The 22,004-nt window shown below is 45.0% G+C and overlaps 1 protein-coding gene across 2 annotated transcripts; it reads right to left on the bottom strand.

The window, feature by feature from the left end:
* Positions 1-964: 964 nt before the first annotated feature.
* Positions 965-21,786, bottom strand: STARD7 (StAR related lipid transfer domain containing 7). 2 transcript variants are annotated; one of them, XR_010662381.1, is made up of 9 exons: positions 20,946-21,786; positions 12,688-12,896; positions 12,318-12,367; positions 10,955-11,065; positions 10,789-10,871; positions 10,264-10,363; positions 5,025-5,109; positions 4,578-4,747; positions 3,910-4,040 (listed from the first exon to the last, which is right to left on the bottom strand). XR_010662381.1 is itself a non-coding variant. In XM_065929808.1 (8 exons), the coding sequence occupies exons 1-8, from the start codon at positions 21,269-21,271 to the stop codon at positions 3,856-3,858; spliced, it is 1,149 nt and encodes a 382-aa protein (XP_065785880.1). In that variant the 5' UTR covers positions 21,272-21,784; the 3' UTR covers positions 965-3,855. The 2 variants fall into 2 exon arrangements, 1 of the variants encoding a protein (XP_065785880.1); XM_065929808.1 differs by lacking the exon at positions 4,578-4,747 and having other exon boundaries at positions 965-4,040; positions 20,946-21,784.
* Positions 21,787-22,004: the final 218 nt, after the last annotated feature.

Here is a 22,004-nt window from a genome sequence, read left to right as displayed (position 1 = left end):
TGGAGAAGGAAACGGCAACCCTCTCCAGTATTCTTGCCTGGAAAATTTTCAAGGAGAGGAGCCTGGGGGTCTATAGTCCATGGGGTCACAAAAAGTTGGACATGACTGAGCACAGGACAGGCAGGCACTAAATTAGCTTAGGCACCCATGAAGCTACATTACAAAGGGCAGGCTGCTAACTTAGCTACTTAGCTGCTTTTGACAAAGGACACAAATGCAACATATACTTAATATTAATTTGGGGGGTGGGTTGCTAGATTCATTTAGGGAACAACCAAGGAAATTTTAATATGAGCTATTAGACGTTATGTACAACAGTTTATCTGTATGCTATTTGCAGTGTAGCTTACACAGAGTATCTTTATTATTTAAAAAAAACAAAACAAAAGCATGCTCAGGCACTTCCCAGGTGGAATAGTTAGGACGCCATGCTTCCCCTGCAGGCGGCACAGGTTCAATCCCTGCTCAGGAAACTAAAATCCAGCAGGCTGCACAGCAAGGCCAAAAGAAAAATAAAACCCATGCCCAAGCATTTAATGAGGTATGTTTGCAACGTGCTTTCAGATGGTCATGGAAAAGTATATTAGTCTAATTGGGCCAGTGTAATGAAATGCCACAGACAAGAGTAACTTAAACAGATTTCTCACAACTCTGGAGGCTCAACATGCAAGGCTGAAATGCTGGTCTGTTCTGGGCCTGGCGAGAGCTCTCTGGCTTTTCACGTTCCTCATGTGGTGGAGAGAAAGACCAACTTTGGTAGCAATTAGTGTGAAGGGCACTAATCCCATCATGGGGACCCACCCTCATGACCTCATCTAAACTAACCACTTCCCAAAGACTTATCTCCATCACTTGGGGGTTAGGGTCCCAGCATGCATACCCACTTTAGGACACAGTCCAGTCATAGCAAAGTGTATACAGGGAAGATAAAGCACACACTGCACAGGTTAACCACCAGCAAAGGTATGGGAAGGGTATACCAGGTTTTATTATTAGTACTCTTTCAACTTTTCTGTATGTATAGAATATTCAAAATAAAAAGTCGAATTTTTTAAAACATTTTTTTGATGTGGACCATTTTTAAGGTCTCTATTGAATTGTTACAAAAGTGCTTCTGCCTCCATTTCATGTTTTTTGGTTACAAGGCATGGGGGATCTTAGCTCCCCACCAGGCATCAAGTCCACACACCCTGCATTGGAAGGCAGAGTCTTGACCACTGAAAGAGCTGGATGATTTTTAAAGTTGCTGCTGATATAAAGCCTGGGAAATGCTGTCACATGAGCACCACCTTCAAGAAAATGAAGGTTCTTCCACAGGAGTTTTCCAGTGTTGCTTCCAGCTCAGGGCTTGACCCTTCAGTAGACAGTATGAGGCCCACTTGGTGTCAATGTAAAGAACTTCCTGAAAGCTGGAGCTGTCTGGCAGCACAAATGCCACTGTCAGTTAAGAACCCAAATGCTTCTCTGTGCAACTGTTCACGTGTAGCCTGGACAGCGGCCAGGGTGCCAAGCAGGGGCCTCCACGGCAGGGCGAAGGCCAGCACCCAGCTCTCCAGTGAGGCGTTACACAGACCCACGTGTACCCGCAGCCTACGACCTCTAACAGGAGGTCTGCTAGCTGAGAGGACTTTTCAGCAATGTGGAGGAGCGGCCAGAGTCTTGTGTGTGCATTTGTGTTCACCTCGTGTCTCCCACAGGCACCATCATGCATACACTCAAAACTCACCGTGTGCTCAATGTCTTCAATGGATCCATCATCCGGCACCAACCTGTATCCCAGGACCGCCTGTGTGACCTCACTTCCCACCATGCCCTGGGTTTTGGGGCTCACTTCCCCCTCTCCAACTCCAGGGCTCCAAACCCAGGCCGGAGGGAGGCCCTGCCACTCCTAACGCTGTTCCCGCCAAGTCCATCCTTTTAAAGCAAAGGGTGTGGGTTACCAGTGGATCCAGACAAGGAAGTGGAAATGGGTGGTTTGTTTTCAATTGCCAATCTGGTCACCTGGAAAGGCCTTATAGTCCAAAGACAAGGTGGTGGGTGGTGTGGCAGTTACCAGGGAAGATCAAACCTTGCTGCTTTCATGTGCCAGCTCTGCCGGCAGGAATACGCTTTTTGACCAGGAAGAAATAATAAGCCCAGCATGCAAGACTTCCTTGACAACGTATGTCCAAAGACACATTCCTTCATACCAATCTTTATGTATTTATTCACGCATTTGGTAAAAACATCAGTCAGGAGAGAAATCATTACAATGACGTAAGTAACTGTACAGACCAAGACCAAGTGAGGATTCAAATTGCCAAAAAGCACGTGAGCAACACACAGCTCCTTTACTCAAGTGCACTCGGCACTGGCCCATACCACCCCTGTCCCAACAGTCACAGGCGCTAAGTTCCAATGCAACCCAGGGACTCGTCCCTGGGGATGAGGAGGGAGACACAGCCGATGAAGAGAAGCTGGGGCTGTCTGAGGCACCCATCTGGTCTGACAACGACGCGGAGATTGCAAGAAGTCAAAGAGTGGAGCAGGCATTTCCTTGGCACAAACTTAGGCCACAAAAAGTTTAAGGGGCTTAATCTCAGCTTTCGCTCCCCTTTCAGCAACACAAAAGGGTAGCAAGTGGGGGTGGGGGAAATCTGGTCATTCATATTCTAATAAGGGGAAGGAGGAGGATCTGAAGCCCCTTCCGATGCTCCTGGTCAGAGTGCAGCATGACAGTTAGTCAGGCCAGGCCGATCCCATCTGATTGTGATTTTATCCGAACAGCATGGTTTGCCTTAATTTTAGCTCGAAGAGGACAAAAAGCTTTTCACAGGGTCACATGAATCACATCCCCCTTGATGAGCATTTGGGACCGACTGCATCTGTCTGCTCACACAGCTTGTCTGCAGCTCTGAGAGCTTCCAGGGAGGTGCCCAACCCCCACCCCTCTGCCTTCAGCCTCCCAAGATGGCCAAGTTGCCAGCATTAAGTCAAACCCAAAGTGTGAAAAATAATGCCCGAATCAAAACAGTGCTGTCTATACAGCCCAGACTATGAGGAAAAAATCCTATTCCATTCCCTAATCCCACCCCCGCTTTTTAACACAAAAGTTAAAAAAAAAAAAAAAACACAAAGCTAACTGGATGTTTTGAGCATCTCCACTGATCCTATCAAAAACACTGATGATAGAGTTACTGTCTGACAGTGTTTAGTTTCCCAGTGTTCTTGGTAAATGGGCTACACGGGGAGGCGGTGACCCAGATGAACACAGCACATGAATACCGAAGAACTGGCTGACTCAAGGGAAACTGCTCTGCGTGGGGAACGGCAATGGGAGGCAGAGATTAACATCTCCTGGTACAAACGGTATGTCCCTAGAGACAGCGGAAGGTGAGGACAAGGCACTTGCGCTGCCGAGCAATAGTTCACACCCCTCAACACCAGGACTGTGACCCACAGTGCCTCCCGCCATGACCTGTCACTGAAAACTCAACCGTTCAAGTGGTCCAGTTGGACCTTCAGAACCAAAGGAAACCAACCCAAAGTGCCACAGAACCGAGGCTGAGAACGGAATGTGGGCAGAGAAAGTAAAGGATGTCGTCCTCTCCGGCCTGAGGCGAGGCTGGTTCCAGAGGAGCTCCAGGAACACCAGTTTCAAAACGCTTGGCCCGAGAACATGACAAGGCCCTTCAGATGCCACCTCCTCCTGTTCCGATACAGAGCAGCAGGGCTCTGAGAGCTGACACCAGCACTGAATCAGCCTGCGTGGTGGCTACAGCAGAGCCCTGCGAACCCACCCTGTTCCGCAGTGGAGGGAGTGATGACGCCGAGACAGGGCTGGAACCCGCCTGGCCCCACTTCCCCCAGGGCCTGTCAAGCGTACTCGATGCGGGCAGGCCCACAGCTGCCCTCGCTCTTGCGCTCAGAAGATGGGGTGGCGGCTTTGGCCTCACTCCCCACTTCCAAAGGCTTAGATGAGATATAGTCCTTCACTTTGATCTCCATGTTCTTGGCTTTCAGAGTGGCCATGTGCAGCTTCTCCAGGAAATCTGGCATGCCTGTTGGGAGAGAGGGCAATCTGGGCGGGCAGGCACACAAACCAGTAGGCTCACTATGTTTTCACTGTTTTAGACACTCAGTCGTGTCTGACTCTTTGCGACCCCATGGACTGCAAATCTGTCCATGGCATTTCCAGGCAAGAACACTGGAGTGAGTTACTGTTTCCCCACTTCCTTCTCCAGGGGGATCTTCCAGACCCAGGGATCAAACCTGCATCGGCAGGTGGATTCTCTACTGCTGAGCCACCAGGCTCAAAATTAGCAGGGCCTGTTTCTCTCCAGGCAGGAAGTCAATGCTTCCTTACAGAGACCACAGCCTCGCTGACAAACAACAAACTTACAGGCAGTAAAAGCCACCCGGGACCTCCGGGACCCTTTGAAAAGGGGCATTGATCAAGCCACCTGAGTCCCCAAAGGCGCTCTTTTATGTGATTCAAATATCACTTATCAGTGGCACAGCCAATTTTGCTGAAAAATGTCAAATAGAAACACCTAATCTCCTCTCCATTCCCCCCTGAAGGGTAAGACACCGCTTACAGAGAACAAGAGAGAAAATCTCATGAAGCTGTTTCTAAGGGAAGAGACCAGCCAGGAAAAATGCAGTCAATCACAGCAGTGGTGTGCTGTTGCCTTTGTTAAGAAGGGTGGTGGCCCCTTTCTCCAGTAGACTGTCCTATAACCACATGTTTTAAGGCTTCCGACACGATCTAAGAAGAAAATTTGTAAATGCATTAATGTACACAGTGTGTATTAAGCAAACGTTCTTCGATTCACCTCTGGGCACAGGCTTCTTTTTGGGACTCCAGAATGCTCATCCCTCCAAACTGCAGCTGGAGGCTTCACTACCTTCAAGACAGTATTCAACAAAGAACTCGGAAGGCCTCCCGTGAAACAAGTCTTAACTTCCTTGAAGCCACTGAGAAGCTAGAGAAAAACAAAACGCTCAGCCCAAGTACCCGGGCCCATGCACAAGCACCCACTCACCACTGGAAACCATCCAACTAACGCAGTAGCGAGGAAACACGGTCTGGGGGTTGTCACTGTATGTCAGCAAGTAGTCAAAGCCGTTCTAGAAAAGAAAAACAGCAAAGATGAAGGTACCCAAATCACCCCTCACAGCCTCCGTCCCCAGTGCCACAGAATAACCAAGATGGGACTCTGGGGCAGAGAGCTGCATTTTTTTCACCCTGAGCAGAAAAGAGTTAACACCGAAGACCTGAGAGGTTACCATCTCGTGAGGCTGGCCCAGTGGCGCCTGGTAAGTTGGTGCCGGCCTGACCCCGGTCAACAGGTAAGTACTCCATGGCTGCCTGTGCCCCTCTGTGCAAACAACGTGCTTCCTGCTGAGCCCTGCTCTCCCCCTGGGGTCTGGGACTGCAGGACGTGCTAGGCAGAGGGTGCCTGTGTGACCAGCCCCTAGTACAGACTCTGGGCGCCGAGTCTCCACGGGGCTTCTCCAGGCAGAATCATCACACGTGCTGCTGCTTTTCTGTGGTGGGAGAGGATGTGTTCCGAGAGAACCCACAGGGATTCCTCCAGACCCCGCCTGCATCTCCCCCTTTTGATCCAGCTATGCATCCTCCCATCACTGTGATAAATCTTAGCTGTGAGTACACTGTCAGCTGGGTCCTAAGCATCTTTCTAGTCAATCTTAGAATGTGGGGGTGGACCTCAACACATACCCCACCATGTTTAAATATCTTAATCTTTATTGAAACGATGTTAACTCTTACTACTATCACTATTAACACTAGCATCAAACATTTACATGGCGCTTACAACTATGTGTTAGGAACTGCTTCAGCTCCTCACAACAATCCTATAATGTAGACGCTGCTAATCCCCATTTTATAGATGAGGAAACTGAGCACAAAAGGTGAAGGGACTTTGCTCAAGCTCACCCACATATTCAACCAGAGCCAAGATGAACCCAGAATCCTGACCACAGGGCCAGGCACCCACTCTCGCTGACTCAGCCCTCTCACTGGTACAATGAAGACAAAGATTAAGGAGATTTACAGGGGTCCCGATCCCCGGAGAGGTCTGAAGCAAATATGCTCCACCCGCAGGGTAAGACAGAACCACATTAAAAACTCCTTATTGAATTTGTTATTGTTTCTGTTTTATGTTCTGGGTTTTTGGCTACGGGATCTTAGCTCTCCAATCAGGGGTGATACTCAAACCCCCTACACTGGAAGGCAAAATCTTAACCAATGGACTGCCATAGAGGCCCCGAGCCTGCACTTTAAAAAGCAGACGGGCTAGAACTGTAGACAGCAGCACTGTGACTCTCAGGCCTTTACAATGAAGCTCACCTTCTTTATTCCCCGGGTGAAACGTTTAGTCCTTTATTCATCTACTCAACAGCTCTCTGAATGTCTGCTATGTGTCTGGGCACTGTGCAAGGCACTAAACGGGAGATAAGAACATGCTAGTCCTTGCCCTCAGGAGTTTCCAATTAATAGGACAAATAGGTGCTGTAACAGAGACACAGACCAAATGCCACAGAAGTAAAGAGGAAGGAGAGGTGAAGCCTGCACAGTGGGAATGAGTGACACCACAAAGGCTGGCCAGGAGACAACACGGGCTAATATATTTAAAAAAACTTGAAATGATCCTTCCCACAAAACACTTGGACTGAGAAGTCGAAAGTCCTGGGTTCTCATCCACTACTGCCTATACTGAAAAAAGTCAAAACTGAAAACAGTTGCCATCAGGAAGAAGGAATTAAATGGGTAGAAAGAACAGGGATATAAGCTAAATTACTCTTAAGAGTGAACAGGCCCAGAAATATGAGAACTTCTAGATGCCAAAGTGTGGTAGTAAGGCTCTTAGAAGAAATGCTCATTTTCAGATTCACACCTAAACTACAGAAGGTGAACCTGAAACATAGCACCAGAAGACAGGAGAGTTTCTGAGGTCAAGTCAAAATGACTCTGGTCAATAAGAGGATCCTAGATAAAAGTGACTGTAAAACAAACCAGATAAGCTTAAATCTTTGAGTTTCTAACAGTACCTCTTTTTTCTTGTGGCCGTACTGCACAGCATGCAGGATTGAACCAAGGCCCCCCGTATAGGAAGTATGAGTCTTAACCACTGGACCACCAGGTAAGTCCCATCATTTCTTTAAAAAATAAAAACTTTAACCTTTGGAGGACTGCTTGTTGAAAGAACCAATTCAATATTTTAAAAACTAGTAAATGAAGGAAATAAATCAGCATCTTTCTTATTTCCCTTTCCTCTGTGAACTATAGGAAATCTAACAGTCAATGTATAAACTTTCAAGTACTGGCTTCCCTGGTGGCTCAGCTGGTCAAGAATCCGCCTGCAATGCAGAAAACCTGCGTGTGATCTCTGGGTTGGGAAGATCCCGTGGAAAACCGAGCGGCTATCCATTCCAGTATTCTGGCCTGGAGAATTCCATGGACTGTATAGTCCACGGGGTTGCAAAGAGCTGGACATGACTGAGCGACTTTCGAGTATGTCATCTAATAAATAGAAATAAGCGAAGAAAGAATGAAGACTTCATACAAATAGTATTTTTGTAACTTCTAATAGTTGAGCTGAGTAGTATTCATCAATCACCTCCGAATTCACAAAGAAAGGGATCAGAGCCTTGTCATGGTGAAGGGGCTTGCTAACTCAATGAAGCTATGAGCCATGCCATGCAGGGCCACACAAGACCATTGGTTCACAGTGGAGATTTCTGACAAAATGTGATCCATTGGAGGAGGAAATGGCAGAACACTCCAGTATACTTGCTGTGAGAACCCCATGAACTGTATAAAAAGGCAAAACCAGACATTATATACCTTTTAATAAAGCAGTCTTGCTCCAAGCAAATAACCTGAACCTGTTCAAGTCTCTAGCTCTAAGTACCCACATACAGGGAAACAGGGGACAGAAAAACATCAGATGACACTATGGGAACATAACCAGCAAAATCCAGGACAAAGAAACTGCTGCTTCAAAAAATATAATTCCAAGGGGGGAAAACGGAGGGAAAACTCAAGATATAGATGCAAAACTATGGTGTGAACACATTGCAATATCTGGATCTTATCTGAAATCCTGATTCAAATAAATACAAAAAAATTCATGGATGATCAGGAAAGCTTGAACACTACAGATATTAGATATTAGGGAATACGATATTATGCTTTCAAAAAATCTTTCTTTTTGAGATAAAAACTAAAATATGTATAGAGGAATTCTTCAGTTCTTCACTAGAATCTGCTTCAAAAAAAAATCAGGCTTGTGGGAAAGTGACCAGAAAGAGTACAGATAAAACAAGTCTGGCCAAGTGTGTGGTCACTGCCGCGAGTCGAGGGAGGATACAGAGTCCATGCATTATGCTATTCTCTCTACTTCTCTCTCTTTTGTCTACACCTCAAATTTTCCTTAATAAAAAGTGAAACTGGGGAGTTCCATGATGGCCAGGGTGTGAGCACTCCAGGCTTTCACTGTCGTGGCCTGGGTTCAATCCCGCTCAGGGAGCTGAGGTCTTGTAACCTGGCAGCCCAGCCATAAGAAAAACACCACACCTTGGCTCAGGATCTTCCTTCCATCTGGCAAATCCAAACTCAGCTCCTGGTTTTCAAGTACCTTCTATACACGGTCAAGGTAATCACCACTCCTCCCTAAACTCTGCCTTCCTCTCTAAGCACTGAGTCTCTCAACATCCAAGGTTCCCTCCTTCCTTCATCTGCGACTGAATCATGGAATCATGTCTTCTACCTCCAGGGTCCTTCCTGTTTTCCTCTACCTAGAGGCTGCTTTTTTACAAGAACCAACTCAAGTCTTACCTTTCTCCTAAGAGCTTGCCACAATATGCTACAATACTTACACAGACAATGCATACTGTTCCCCCACCTCACCTGAAAGAAGCTATTTACTGACAACAGACTCCGCTGGTGGCCGCACTCTGCCTCAGCTATTTCATGGTCAGGGTTTCCAAAGGCGGTAATACTGGCACTCCAGTCACTTTTTCCCCCCAAACAGGAAATACACGGACAAGGTTCAAATTTCAGAAGCAACATCAAAGAAAAGCATGAGGCATACTTCTAACTCCCACAGTCCCCAGCCTGCCCAGGCAATAGCAACATTCTTGCTTCTAATGCAAGGACTTTGAAACATGTTTAACTATACTTACAACACACTGGAAACAATACTTTCTACACTGCCAACCAAGTTCTTTCTTTCTCAGCCTCTCTCACACATATACTTGTACATATGTATTCAAACAAAAGTTTCATAAAACATGCTTACATTGTTTCTATTTATTCCTTTTCAAGCAGTAATTAAGCCTGTCTTCCACTAGTGGGTAGCAATGCATGGTTTGAAAAACACTGCTCTATGGGGCTTTACTAGCAGTCCACTGGCTAAGTCTGAGCTTCCAATGCAGGGGCTCGATCCCTGGTGGTAAAGATCCCATGCGCAAAAAAAAAAAAAAAAAATATTGCTCTAAAATGGTACAAACATCAACATACACCTCCCCGTAAAACACCACACTGACAGAGGCAAACCAAGGTTTCTGTCACGCTTAAGAGTCCCATTATACGGTGGTGTAAGTAAAACAACCTGCTGAAAACAAAAGCACGGCTAAGAGAACATACAGCTCTAAAACAAAAGCGATGGGGAAAAACAAAGTGATTTCAAAGTTAATAGGACTAAAAACAGGAACCACAATCAGTATGTACACTCAACAGAGATTTGGCTAAAACATCAAAAATAAAACACCACACTAAGCTAAGAAAATATTCTTTGCAAAGAAAGGTCATAAAATGTTCAAGAAAGCAGACAGCATTGATAAGGAAACAGGAGTCCAGAAATGTGTTAAGTGTTCTGCCCACGGTGGGAATTCTGATGGAAACGGTAGCTCGCTCTGGTTGAACGCCACCAACAAGCCTGTATGAGTCAGGGCCATCATCTTCTCATAACTGCCCCTCAGGTAACAGGAGCCAAGGGGTCATCACTACTTTGTCTCAAGGGTCTTCCAGGTATACCACTCTACAGGAGGGGTCCTCAAGTGTGGTTCCTAGGCCAGTAGCACCAGCCTCACCTGGGAGCTTAAGACATGCAAATCCTCAGGCCACAGCTCCAGTGGATCCGATGCAAGCCAAGCTAGAGAACCAGCATGTCCTCCCCAGTTCAGACAAAAGGCGTTCCTTGAGAAAATTCATAAACCGCTAACCCATCACATCTCGGATGATGTACAACTCACCTCATCAAATGACTTGTGTGGACGGATAACCATTTGGGACTCATATGATCGAACCCTGACAAATTCCGGAGACTCTGGCACACTCGGGTGCTCCACAGCACTGGCAGGGAGAGAAGCAAGAGAAACTGAGAACCGTCTACACACAGGCCACAGGAGCTGAAGTTACGAAGTAAAGGCAGCCTCTTAACTTTTAAATGACTCCATCAGAAAAGTCATGAAATAAATATACACTACCTTCTACAAACAGAGTGAGTTACCTCGGTGTTTCCTGCCTCAGTAGGCTTTGTGTTAAGAAGACAGTGTCTGTTTTAATTATCAGCATTAAGGAACTGAAGAATTAGTTTGATGAAAGGTTTGCATCCCTTCAACCCTCTGAGACAGTCACCAGTCCCAGCCCTCTCACATTCTTGCTGGGACGCACGGTACCCTGGCTTCACTCACAAGACAAGCAGATTCCCAGCAGACACATGTGAATGAAGGCCAAGCTGAAGGGACTTGGTGGGAACCACTGCTCAGCACACATACCGTGACACCAACACCATCACGTTGTTTTCCTCATCCACGCTGTACCGCCGAACGTACACATAATCCCGTGAGTACATCGGGTACTAAAGAAGAGGAGGGATGGGAGGATCAGGGCTCTGTCTCATGTGGACGTGATCAAAGCAAAACCAGAGGTGACAATACTCACAGGAAAATGGGTCACCCAGTGAAGAACCTCAGAGCCACTGACCACATCCCTCTCGATCACTTCCAGCTTGATCACCAGGGCGTCCCACTTTTTCCTATATTCTGTATCCAGCTACAGAAAGAGCAAAGACCATGAAGACCCAAGAGATCCAAAACAAAGCTACAGAAGACTTCTCCAGATGAGTGGGCCTCTTACCCAAGAACCTTCTTCTGAAACTGTGATCTGACCTAAAAAGCAGTGCCCAAGTGTCAAGACACAGCTGTGTTTACTACTGATGAGTCTTTTAATAAAATCCCTTCCTGTAGGCCAATCCCATTACTTTTAAAGTGAGCCTTAAAAAAAAAAAACCCAAGTGTAAGAAAAAAAATATTGTCATAGACATGTCTAGAGAAAATACAGTAGCAGACAGTGATAGAAATCTGTAAGGGTGAAATAATTCCAAAAAGTTTTAAACAGACAAAAAGTCCAAAAGTACCGGCAGACACCTCACACAAATACAAGTTGCATTATTTTAAAAATTTCTAAAAAAAAAAAAAAAAAATTTCTAACATCACTAAGAACTAAGGAATCTCACATATCATACACATTCAAATCAACAAAATTTCAATACAGATCGACAGAATTCAGTGCTTAGGGGAAAGCGTGCACTTGTGTGTTAGCAGTGGGTGTTATAATCACCACACTAGTTACTCAAAGTCCAGTAAAACATGAGAACTCCAGCAAGGAAAAAACAAATTTTGCAGAACTTTAGGTGATCCTAGCTCCCCTTTTCTCTATTTCCCCACAAGGAGGAACAGAGTCTTTGAACACATACTCTTATCTTTATTAAACAAACACCTTTACTGTGGACAAGTTCCAGATTGTTAAGTCCTGACTGCATCTGTACTGAAGGGGAAGGACATCGCTAACCCAACAGGTAAAACTGGAATACAAAGATTCTATCAGAGTTGCATCAGTTAAATTTACTGACTCTGATAATGGTACCATGGCTAGTTAGGAGATATGTCCAGTTTTTTAGGAAATACACACTGAAGGCTTTTGGAATAAAGGGTATGTAACTTGACCTCAAATTGTTTAGGGGGGAAAAAAAACTATAAAGTCTTATAAAATATATTAAAGCACTCAAATCCTTCCTCTATTTGATCTTCCCAACAGCCTTATAAAGAGCAGAACTGGCCTCATCCCCAGCAGGCAAACTGTAAGTCAAAGGCTCACCCAGAGGCTATCTGACGTTAAATGTGGGGTAGAGAAATGGGTGGACTGAAGCCAACCTCTTATCAGTCAGAGAAATCACTCATGTGGACAATGGCAAGAGGACGTCTAGTCTTAGCAGCTCCAGATCTGGGAGGAGAAATGTACTCACCTGAACATTGAAGAACTGCCGCGGTGTCACGTCCGTGTAGGTTCCAAACACTAGAACAAAGAATAAGCAAAGTTTGCCACACTCATCACTCACTCTATTCCTATCACTTAACTGCATTTCAACCGCAGAGTACTGACATACAGATCTTAAAGGCAGATTCAGAAACCAGAAGTCACACTGGGGCAACAATGTACGACAGAGACAACCTATAGCAGAGCGTAACACAGACAAGGAGACTCTCGTCATCAGGGAGGAGACGCCAACAGCACACAGGGCAGCTCTCCCGGGACAGAACCGGAATGGAGAGTAAGAGAACAGAGTGCCGTGCACCCGGCGGGACGACACACACCCCCAGCCGGGCCGGGCTCACCTCGGTACTGGTAAAGGTGGGTGCCTGAAATGGGACGCCGCCACAGCTTGAAGTGTTTCTTATCCATCACCATCTCCCATGGCTGCTCTTTGCCTCCTGAATCTTCAATCCCTTCTGTCTGGGATTTTGGTTCTGGGGGGTGGCGCTCAACTCCAGAGCTCCGAAACATACCTGACATTTCCTCCAACCGTTTCATCTCATCAATGGATCTGGAGAGGAGAAAACCAACAGGTGTGGTGGGGTGGTTGGAGCGAGCCCTAAAAAATGAACTGGCCACACAAAGTCTTACACAGAGCAGTGTGGGTTTAAAACAGTATAAAGTGTAGGGAATAAAAATATGAGTTCCTGAGTCTGAATCCCAGTCTAACATTCATCAATGAGAATATTAAATTACTTAACAATCCCTATTTCTTAACCTGTAAATTGGAGATGATAATAGTACCTACATCAAAGGTTGATTATAAAAATTAAATTTACATGTAAAGTGCTTAATACTAGCCATATAATTAGCCCTCACATTTTATGCCTATGAAATGTCATTTGATATCCTTTGCCCATTTTTTATTTGCTTGTCTTCCTATCACATTTTAAGAGTACTTATGTATTTTTCCTCCTTTAAAGAGAGATAATTCACTTGCTATAAAAAATTATACTTTTACTATATACAAATCAGTGCTTTTAGTATAGTCCCAAGGTTGTACAATCATCACCACCAATTCCAGAACACTGTCATCAACCCCCAAAGAAATCTTTACCCATAGCAGTTACTTTCTATAGCCCCTGACAACTACTAACTTACTTCTGTCTCCATGAGTTTGCCTCTCTGGACAATTCATATAAATGAAATCTTACAAAATATGGCCTCTTGGGTCTGGCTCTTTTCACTTAGTAATATATACAAGTTTCATTCATGCTCTAGTTTATTGCTTTTATGGCTGAATAACATTCCATTGTATGGATATATCACATTTTGTTTACCCATTAATCAGGTGATGGACATGTGTTTTCTACTTTTCGGCTATTATGCATAATATTGCTATAGTTATCTGCATACAACTTGTGTACAGACAAAAGCTTTCATCTGTCTTTGGTAAATTCCTAGGAGTAGATTTACTGGGTCCGGGAAACTCTAACTTTTTGAGCAAGTGCCAAATTATTTTCCAAAGCAGTTTTTCCATTTCTAAATTCACACGAGCAATGTATGAAGGTTCCATCTGCTTCACATCATTGCCAACACTTGTTAATGTCCATCTTTTTTATTCCAGCAATCCTAGTGGGTATAATGACTAATGACGTTGAGCTTATTTTTATGTGCTTATAGGCTATTTGTGTATCTTCTTTGGAGAAAAGAGCTATTGAAATCTTTGTTTTAAATTGGGTTGTCTTTACTGTCAAATTTTAAAAGTTCTTCATATATTCTGAACGAAAGTCTCCTGTTAAATATTTACAAATATTTTCTCTGACTCTGTGGGCCATCTTTCCACTTTCTTGATAGTAACTTTTGCTGTACAGAAGTTTTCAATTTTGATGAAGTCAAATTAATCTATTTTTTCTTTGACTGTTCATGTTTTTGGTGTTGTATCTAAGAAACCACTGCCTAATCCAGTATCATAAGAACTTATGCCTATATTTTCTTCTACAAGTTGTAGTTTACATTTAGGTCTTTGACCCATTTTAATTTTTATGTACAGTGTGAGGTATGGGGTGTAAATTCACTATTTTGCACATGCATCTCCAGTTGTCCCAGCACCATTTTTTAAAAAAACATGGTTTTCCCTTTAATCTTTAAACAACAGTTAGGAAAGCAAGACTGCTGGCTATGTCACTTTTACAATTCAAGACTGAAGATACCACCTACTGATGTGTTCTGTCTGAAATGCCCTTTCTTACTCCTCTTTAACCTTCAAAAACCACACGAAGGGTCTTGCCTGGCGGTGCTCTCAATGCCAAGGGACACGGTTCACTCCCTGGGTCTGATGGCACAACTAAAGATCCCATGTGCCGTAACCAAGACTCAGTGCAGTCAACAAATAAAAATATAAATTTAAAAAAACCCATAAAGTTCAAGGCTAACTCCAAGAAAGGGTTAACCATAAACATTTACTTTTATTTCTCTACAGAAACATACTGGACTATATTATAATTAATCTATCTTTATGCCTATCCTCCTTACTAAAATGGCTGCTAGCAAGTACCTGGTAAACATTACATGCCCAATAAGTGTTTGCAGAATAAAGTGAGTAAAATAAATATGGAGGTAGGCCTGAATAATTCAAATTCTTATTAAAAGCTTACATTAATACACTGCTTTAGAAGTCGAAAATTCAAAACCATACCAGTAACCCACGATTAAAAGTTTAGAGCCATCCAAACGATAGCGCAGAGATCTGAGTTCTAGTCCCAGCTCTGCCAACTCGAACTGTGATTTACAAGTCATTTTACCTGCAAAGGCTCCCCAGTTCCACCTGTAACATGAGCAAATTATTCCTTGAAGGTTTATTCCAATTCTCTGAACTTTGAACTTCAATGAAAGTATTTATGTACCAGGACACTTGTGTTTTGACCACCTGAACTCTTCTCCTGTTAAGGAGAACCCCCAACTAGGTGAGATACAGCCCAGTCCCCCTCTTATGCCCTCGCAGTTACCACGCTAACTCCTCATCAAATGAGGTTAATCAGAGACTTTTGGTAGAGGCTTCAAGTCTTGAGGAAATAACACAGGGCACAGGACCTTTCAGATTTCCTCACTTTTCTGGAAGGAGAAACGCAACAGATCTGTGGGAAACAAAACCAGCAACACTGTCCAAAGAGTGTTCCTGTAGCAGGTCTTGGCTATCCTCCCAGGCACGCTGTGCTCTCCTTGGCCTTCCTCAATGCTCTGTGTCCTAACACCTTTCTGATTAAACCCTTTTTGGAGAGAGCTAACTTGTATCAGTTTGTTTGTTTGCAACTGATAACACTAGCCAGTCAATTTATATTGATGTTCTGATGAAAAATGTTTAACCATTTTTTAAAAGTTTCAATGTGAATTAAACATTGCAAAACAGGATTGTCTGCTATCATTGCAAAAACCATAGAGAAATAGGGAAGGAAATTTAGAGTAGGCAACAAGGTCTTGCAGAGGAGAAAGCAAAAGTAAAGACATTGCTAGCCTTGGCTGTGAGAACAACAGTGCAGGTGTCACGTAGGACCAATCATGGTCTGCTGAGGACTAGTAAAGCATCCTTCAAAAAAATTAAGCTGGACTCTTGAATGTCCTTACCACATTATGAAGAGGGGCAGGAACGTCTTGAGTAAAATACATCAGAGGCTCATAAAATTATATAGTAATATGGTTTTAAGAAAATTAAACTATATGACTATAGGCAATATTTTTAATGGCCTTCTAAGACTCAAAGTGGTACAGAGCTTCTGACCCACTGCTTAATCAGCTTCTTAAGATTAAAGGTCACTATGTGACCTTGAAAAATCTTGAGACTGAGTCCCTCGGGGGGATAGCAATGTCTTGTGAAGGTATGACACATACTCTTTGTACAGCACAATATGAATGCTAGAAGACTGCATCATGAAAACATCAGTAATTATTGTCCCAGGTTTAAGAATCTCAGAAGGGTCTCAATTTCTAAATGCTGACATGACAGACATCAGCACTGTCACTATCATTTGTGTGAAGAATAAAAAAAAAAACCTCTCACTATGTATCCCATTATTAGCCTGCTGTGTCAAATCTTATTTGGAGGGGATGGTTACCTACACCTTGTTATCTAAGAGACTTAAGTAACAAGGGAAGAAACAGGACAAAAGAGATTAAACCAGAAATAGCAATAGAACCAGATTAGTAAGAGGATCAAAGAAAGACAGTCAATGCTTTCCTTTCTTCAAAACTAAAGTCATTTCAACATTTAAGGCAGGCTGTATGGAAAGCTATGGAAATTGAAGGCATAAAATCATGAAAACAAAAAAAATGAATATAATCATATTAGGTTCATCCAGGGGAGTCCTACCCTAAGTGTAGAGCTTAATATAAGGCTCCAAAATGACTCAAAAGAAGCCATTCCTATAATGAGTAATTTACCAAAGTAACACTGCTTTGCTTCAATGATCCCCTCCTCAAATTCCCAATTATTGTCAAAGTTAAAGACCTTAAAGAACAACTGTCATGGGACATACACAGAAATGAGACATCAAAAGCTCCTTGCAATTCTCAGCCAACTGGTTAACCATCAAATAATGAAGACAATCTCAAAAAAACAACAAAAAACCTCTGCTTTTACATAATTCTGATTATCTAAGAATGTATGGGAATAAAAACATCCTTAAGTGACAGTGGGGGGTGGGGGGGAGTCCCTTTAAGCCAAAAGGACTTTTTCGTGATCATGTATCTAATTAATAGCACAGTGAAAAGTTTAAAGGCTGAAATAGGAAAATGGTTAATTTTCTTCATGAAACTTTATTGGTACAAATTTATTCAAATTTCAACAGCAATGAATTGTAAATTTTTTTTAAAAAGGAGGGAAATTAATGGAACATTTCCCCCTAGTCTTTCATATTTCTTAATTTCCTTCTTTTTGTTCCTGTAATTTTTTTTTAATGTTCCCCAAAAAAAAAATTACTAGTAGTATTTTTCCCTAAGATTTGCCCTGCACTCACAGAATGCCAGCCAGCACCAAAAACAGTGGTTAAGTTATTTTGTCTAGTCATTTAATTGAAGTCAATCAGGTAAGAAAGCTAGACTAAGCATTAAAAGACCTAATTTCAAAAAAAAAAAAAAAGACCTGATTTCTACACCTGGCCTATCAACGAGAACAATTTACTTCTTTCCTCAAGTTTTCATGCTGCTGCTGCTGCTAAGTCACTTCAGTCGTGTCCGACTCTGTGTGACCCCATAGACGGCAGCCCACCAGGCACCCCCATCCCTGGGATTCTCTAGACAAGAACACTGGAGTGGGTTGCCATTTCCTTCTCCAACGCAGGAAAGTGAAAAGTGAGAGTGACGCAGGAAAGTGAAAAGTGAGAGTGAAGTCGTTCAGTCGAGTCCAACTCTTCGCGACCCCATGGCCTGCAGCCTACCAGGCTCCTCCCTCCATGGGATTTTCCAGGCAAGAGTAACGGAGTTGGGTGCCATTGCCTTCTCCAAGTTTTCATGCTGATTCTCTATTAATGAGTTCCTATTTATGTTGTTCGCATTAAAAAGGGAGCCTTCCAGCCCATCACTGTGTGACAACAGCAATGTCAGAATGAGAGTGCACCAGGACAAGCTGGTACAGAAATGGCACAGAAGAGCCAAAGGCTGTGATTTAGGGGCCATGGGACAATCAGCTCTTCTTCCACGAACAATACAAGAAATGCACGTGTCCTGGGGCACTGTGGACTATGCTCATTCTGGAAGCTACCCAAAATCATCTAACCAGTGCCAACAAAATCTAAGATCTATTAACTTCAGCAGTGCATCCTATAAAGCAAACAAAATACTTAAAGCACCAAGCCTAAGCGTGGATGGGAAGGGAGTCTGGGGGTTGAATGGATACGTGTATATGGATGTCTGAGTTCCTTTGCTGTTCACCTAAAACTACCACAACATTGTTAATTGGCTATACACCAATATAAAAGTTTAAAATATACATAAAAAACCCACCAAACCTAAAAAGGTTAACCTGTATCCAGAATATCTTATTCAATAAAATACGGGAATTCCCTGGCAGTCCAGTAGTCAGGATCCCTTGCTTTCATTGCCAAGGGCGTGGTTTGGATCCCCAGCCAGGAAACTAAGACCCAGCTTGGTCTTACAAACATGACAAGCTAGGAGAACAAAGATATTTGAAATCACCATACAACCAAGATACAGTTGACAGCATATCATTTGCCAACCCCCCCATCAAGATAACATTTCTAAAAATCCTCAAAATGGACTTAATCAAATTTTAAGTATATGACTGAACTCAAGAATGAACTGAACATGGAGAGTTAAATGAGGGTCTTTACTGGAACAAGGCTGGGGAGGGTCAAAAAGGGCACCTTAAGTGCTCTTACGGCCTTTGTCTAAGCTTCTGTATTAACCCCAAGCGGGTTAATACAGAACAATACCTCTTTAGGAGCTGGATTAGAACCAAGTGCTTCAACTGTCTGATTTCTTTCTCCCACAGTGGGTAGTGACTATGAACTCAAATGTTTACTGCATCTATTTCTTTTCCTGTTTTCCCCTCCAGCTCCTGGAAATGGGAGACCTACTGAACAGGAGTTCTAGAACATATCATCAATAAAAATACACAAAGAAATAGTATGAACTCTATCACCCGGGCCCCAACACTACTCAACTCCTATTCCCAGTAGGGTACCCAGAGGCCCTTTCCTGGTCTTTCTCTTTCCCAAATTAAATCCAACTAGGACTTTTCCCCTCAAACTTCACGACTGTGGAACATGGGTATTCCATCATCATCAAAAACAGAATGCAAATTCAAAGTTGATTGGTAATTTTGCAACTAAAAAGTTATCTTCCCATATTTCTCATACCTGAGAACACCATCAGAACAAACGGACAAGATCCCCAAAACACTAACAGAAACTAGGCTGACCACCTCTCATGCTTTGCTACGTTTTTGAGTAAGGTTGTTCATGGTTATGAGTTTAAACTGCACTTGTAAAACAGTCCTTTTTACTGCTAGGAAAATTATCACCAGCTCGAAAGATACACTTTGCATTTACCGACAACTCACAATGTTGCCTGGCATCTGGGTGCTACACTTCCAGACAGATCACAGTGTTAACTTTACTGAAATATTTCCACTTTAACCTAACCAAAAGTGTGAAATAACAGAAGAAATGGCTAGAATAGACTTGTATTGGAATTTATCCGAGGTAGGGAGACTATCCGAGGTTCCTGAAACCAGTTTCAGAGTTCAGGGGGCAGAATATGTGCAGAGACACACATTTTTCGTTAAAAAAAAAAAAATACAACAACAATGTAAAGCACGACCCAAAGCAAGGTTTCCTCATGACACTACATGAAAACTCTAAGGGCTCAGTTTAGAGCCACAAATCAACAAAATCAACTAATGGTACTATACTTCTCACAGAGGTTTTTGATGATGACAACGTGATTACAGAGCCTAATGAAACCCTCGGAGTTCTAGTGGAAGTGAAAATCCCATGGACGGAGGAGCCTGGTAGGCTGCAGTCCATGGGGTCGCCGTGTGTCGCACACAATTGAGCGACTTCCCTTTCACTTTTCACTTTCATGCATTGGAGAAGGAAATGGCAACCCACTCCAGTGTTCTTGCCTGGAGAATCCCAGGAACAGGGGGAGCCTGGTGGGCTGCCGTCTATGTGGTCCGCACAGAGTTGGACACAACTGAAGCGACTTAGCAGCAGCAGCAACAAGAAAAACTGACCTAATTCTTCCAAGTTAAAATGTGTAGGCTAATGGTTTGTCCCCGGAGGGCAAAATTTCCAGTCTCATAATCCTGCCATGAGTCACAATGACAAAAGAGCTCTCCTGGTATTTCTCACAAATCCCATTTGGAACAAAGTAACTTTGTAAATTGTGTATCTACATCCTCAGGTCCATTTTAAAACCTGTTTGGTTTTTGCACCTTGGTGCTTGCTCAGTTGTCCGAATCTCTACGACCCTAGGCCCTTCTGTCCATGTAATTTTCCAGGCAAGAATACTGGAGTGGGTTGCCATTTCCTCCTCCAGGGGATCTTCCCCAACTAGGGATCGAACCCATGTCTCCTTTACCACTGTGCCACCTGGGCAGCCTTTGCATCTGCCTGAAAGAATGAAAGATTACATGAGCAATAGCTTACATGTCTTCAATACTAACTTCCCACGTTATTTTTTTTAATTAATCAAAAAAAGAAAAAAAATTGGCCGCACCCTGCGGCATATACGATTTTAGTTCCCTGACCAGGGATGGAACCTGCGCCTCCTGCATTAGAAACACAGTCTTCTTAATCACTGGACCACCAGGGAAGTTCCCAAAACGTTATTTCTATAGTCGCACGCTCCCCCAAAGTCCCCCTCTCCACTAGCCTACACCTGCAGTTATTTATAATTCAACATCAAGTTAACCCGCAGAGGCAATGTAGAAACGTTGGTTTGCTACAACCAGATCGAACTACTTGCATCGTCACTTCCAGTACCACCCGGTCAACGGGAGACAGTGATCGCCAAGGCCGGCCCCAGGTTTCAAGGTTTCCACCTCCCAGTCCCACCACCCCCAACCCCCAGAGAGGAAGCACGACCTCGCCACCGAGCCCACCTCTGCAACTCCTCCTCCCGGATCCTCTCCTCGTCCCACACGAACACGCCGGCGAGCGCCGCCATCAAGGCAGAGGCATGGCCCGGGCGTCCGCGCAGCCGGCGCCAGAGGCGACCGAGGAGGACGCGGCGCGAGCTCTCCGAGTACAGGCGGCCGTAGAGCTGCGCGATCTGCTGCGCGCGCCGCACGCGCAGGCCCGTCACGAAGCGACACTGATTGGCCAGCAGGGCGAGCAGGCCCCCGCCCCGCGCGCCCGCGCGTCCGGCCGCCGCCGCCGCGCCCACCAGCCAGGCGGCCAGGCCGGTCGGCGGCCTACGGGGGAACATGACGCCCGCTCGCCCCGCCGGGGCCCCGTGCACACGCCGCGCGCCCGGAGGAGAGCGACACCTCGCTCACGGCGCCAAAGGAGCAAGGCCGGGAGGGTACGGGCGCCCTCTCGCCGAGTCCTCCTAGTTGGCCGGCCCCGAAATCGTCTCACGGTCTAACAGGTCCTTCATCTCCCTCTGCAGCAACCGCTGAGGAGAAGTCTCCTTTGAGAAAGAGAGTCGGTCCAGGCGCCGGCCGCGGCGGTGGGCCCGCGACCACTGCAGCAGGCTCTCCGCGGTTCCGGCCGCAACGCCGGAGGGCCGACAGCGGAACGGCCCTTTCGGCCCCCTGCCTCCTCGGCCTCCCCAGGCCGGCGCCAGGGGCCGGGGTACAGAGCGCGCGGAAAGCGGCGAAGCTGGCGAAGAGATCCCAAGCGTTCCGTGTCCACCACATGCGGGGCCAACTTGCACCCTACCCCCAGTCCCCGCCTCCCGGCCCTGATTGGGCGCGGTCCGGACTCCGGGTTCTGATTGGTGGCGCCAGGTGCTCGTCACTGCCCCCTCGCGCGGCGAGCCTGGACCCCTCGCTAGCAAGGTAGGTGGCGCGGTGGCGAGAACTAGTCAAGGGCGGCTCGTAGCTTGACCGGCGGACCCCGCCGCCGCCGCCATCTTCCGGCCGCCCGATCCAGCCCCGCTAGGGTCCGTGGCCAGGTGCCTGTTAGAACCCGGCTCAGTGCCCTGTCGATTGTTTTGA

This window comes from Muntiacus reevesi, chromosome 3, assembly GCF_963930625.1.
Source record: "Muntiacus reevesi chromosome 3, mMunRee1.1, whole genome shotgun sequence".
In the NCBI taxonomy this organism is placed as follows: domain Eukaryota; kingdom Metazoa; phylum Chordata; class Mammalia; order Artiodactyla; family Cervidae; genus Muntiacus; species Muntiacus reevesi.
Note: the sequence above shows the minus strand (reverse complement) of the source record. Positions and strands in the feature narration are given on the sequence as shown.

Excerpts from the sequence above, each read along its gene's own strand:
- STARD7 (XM_065929808.1), bottom strand. The coding sequence starts at position 21,271 with ATGTTCCCCCGTAGGCCGCCGACCGGCCTGGCCGCCTGGCTGGTGGGC. Across the intron at positions 10,872-10,954 it reads ACTGGGTGACCCATTTTCCT|TACCCGATGTACTCACGGGA; the intron begins GTGAGTATTGTC and ends CCTCTTCTTTAG. Across the intron at positions 4,041-5,024 it reads TAGTTGGATGGTTTCCAGTG|GCATGCCAGATTTCCTGGAG; the intron begins GTGAGTGGGTGC and ends CTCTCCCAACAG.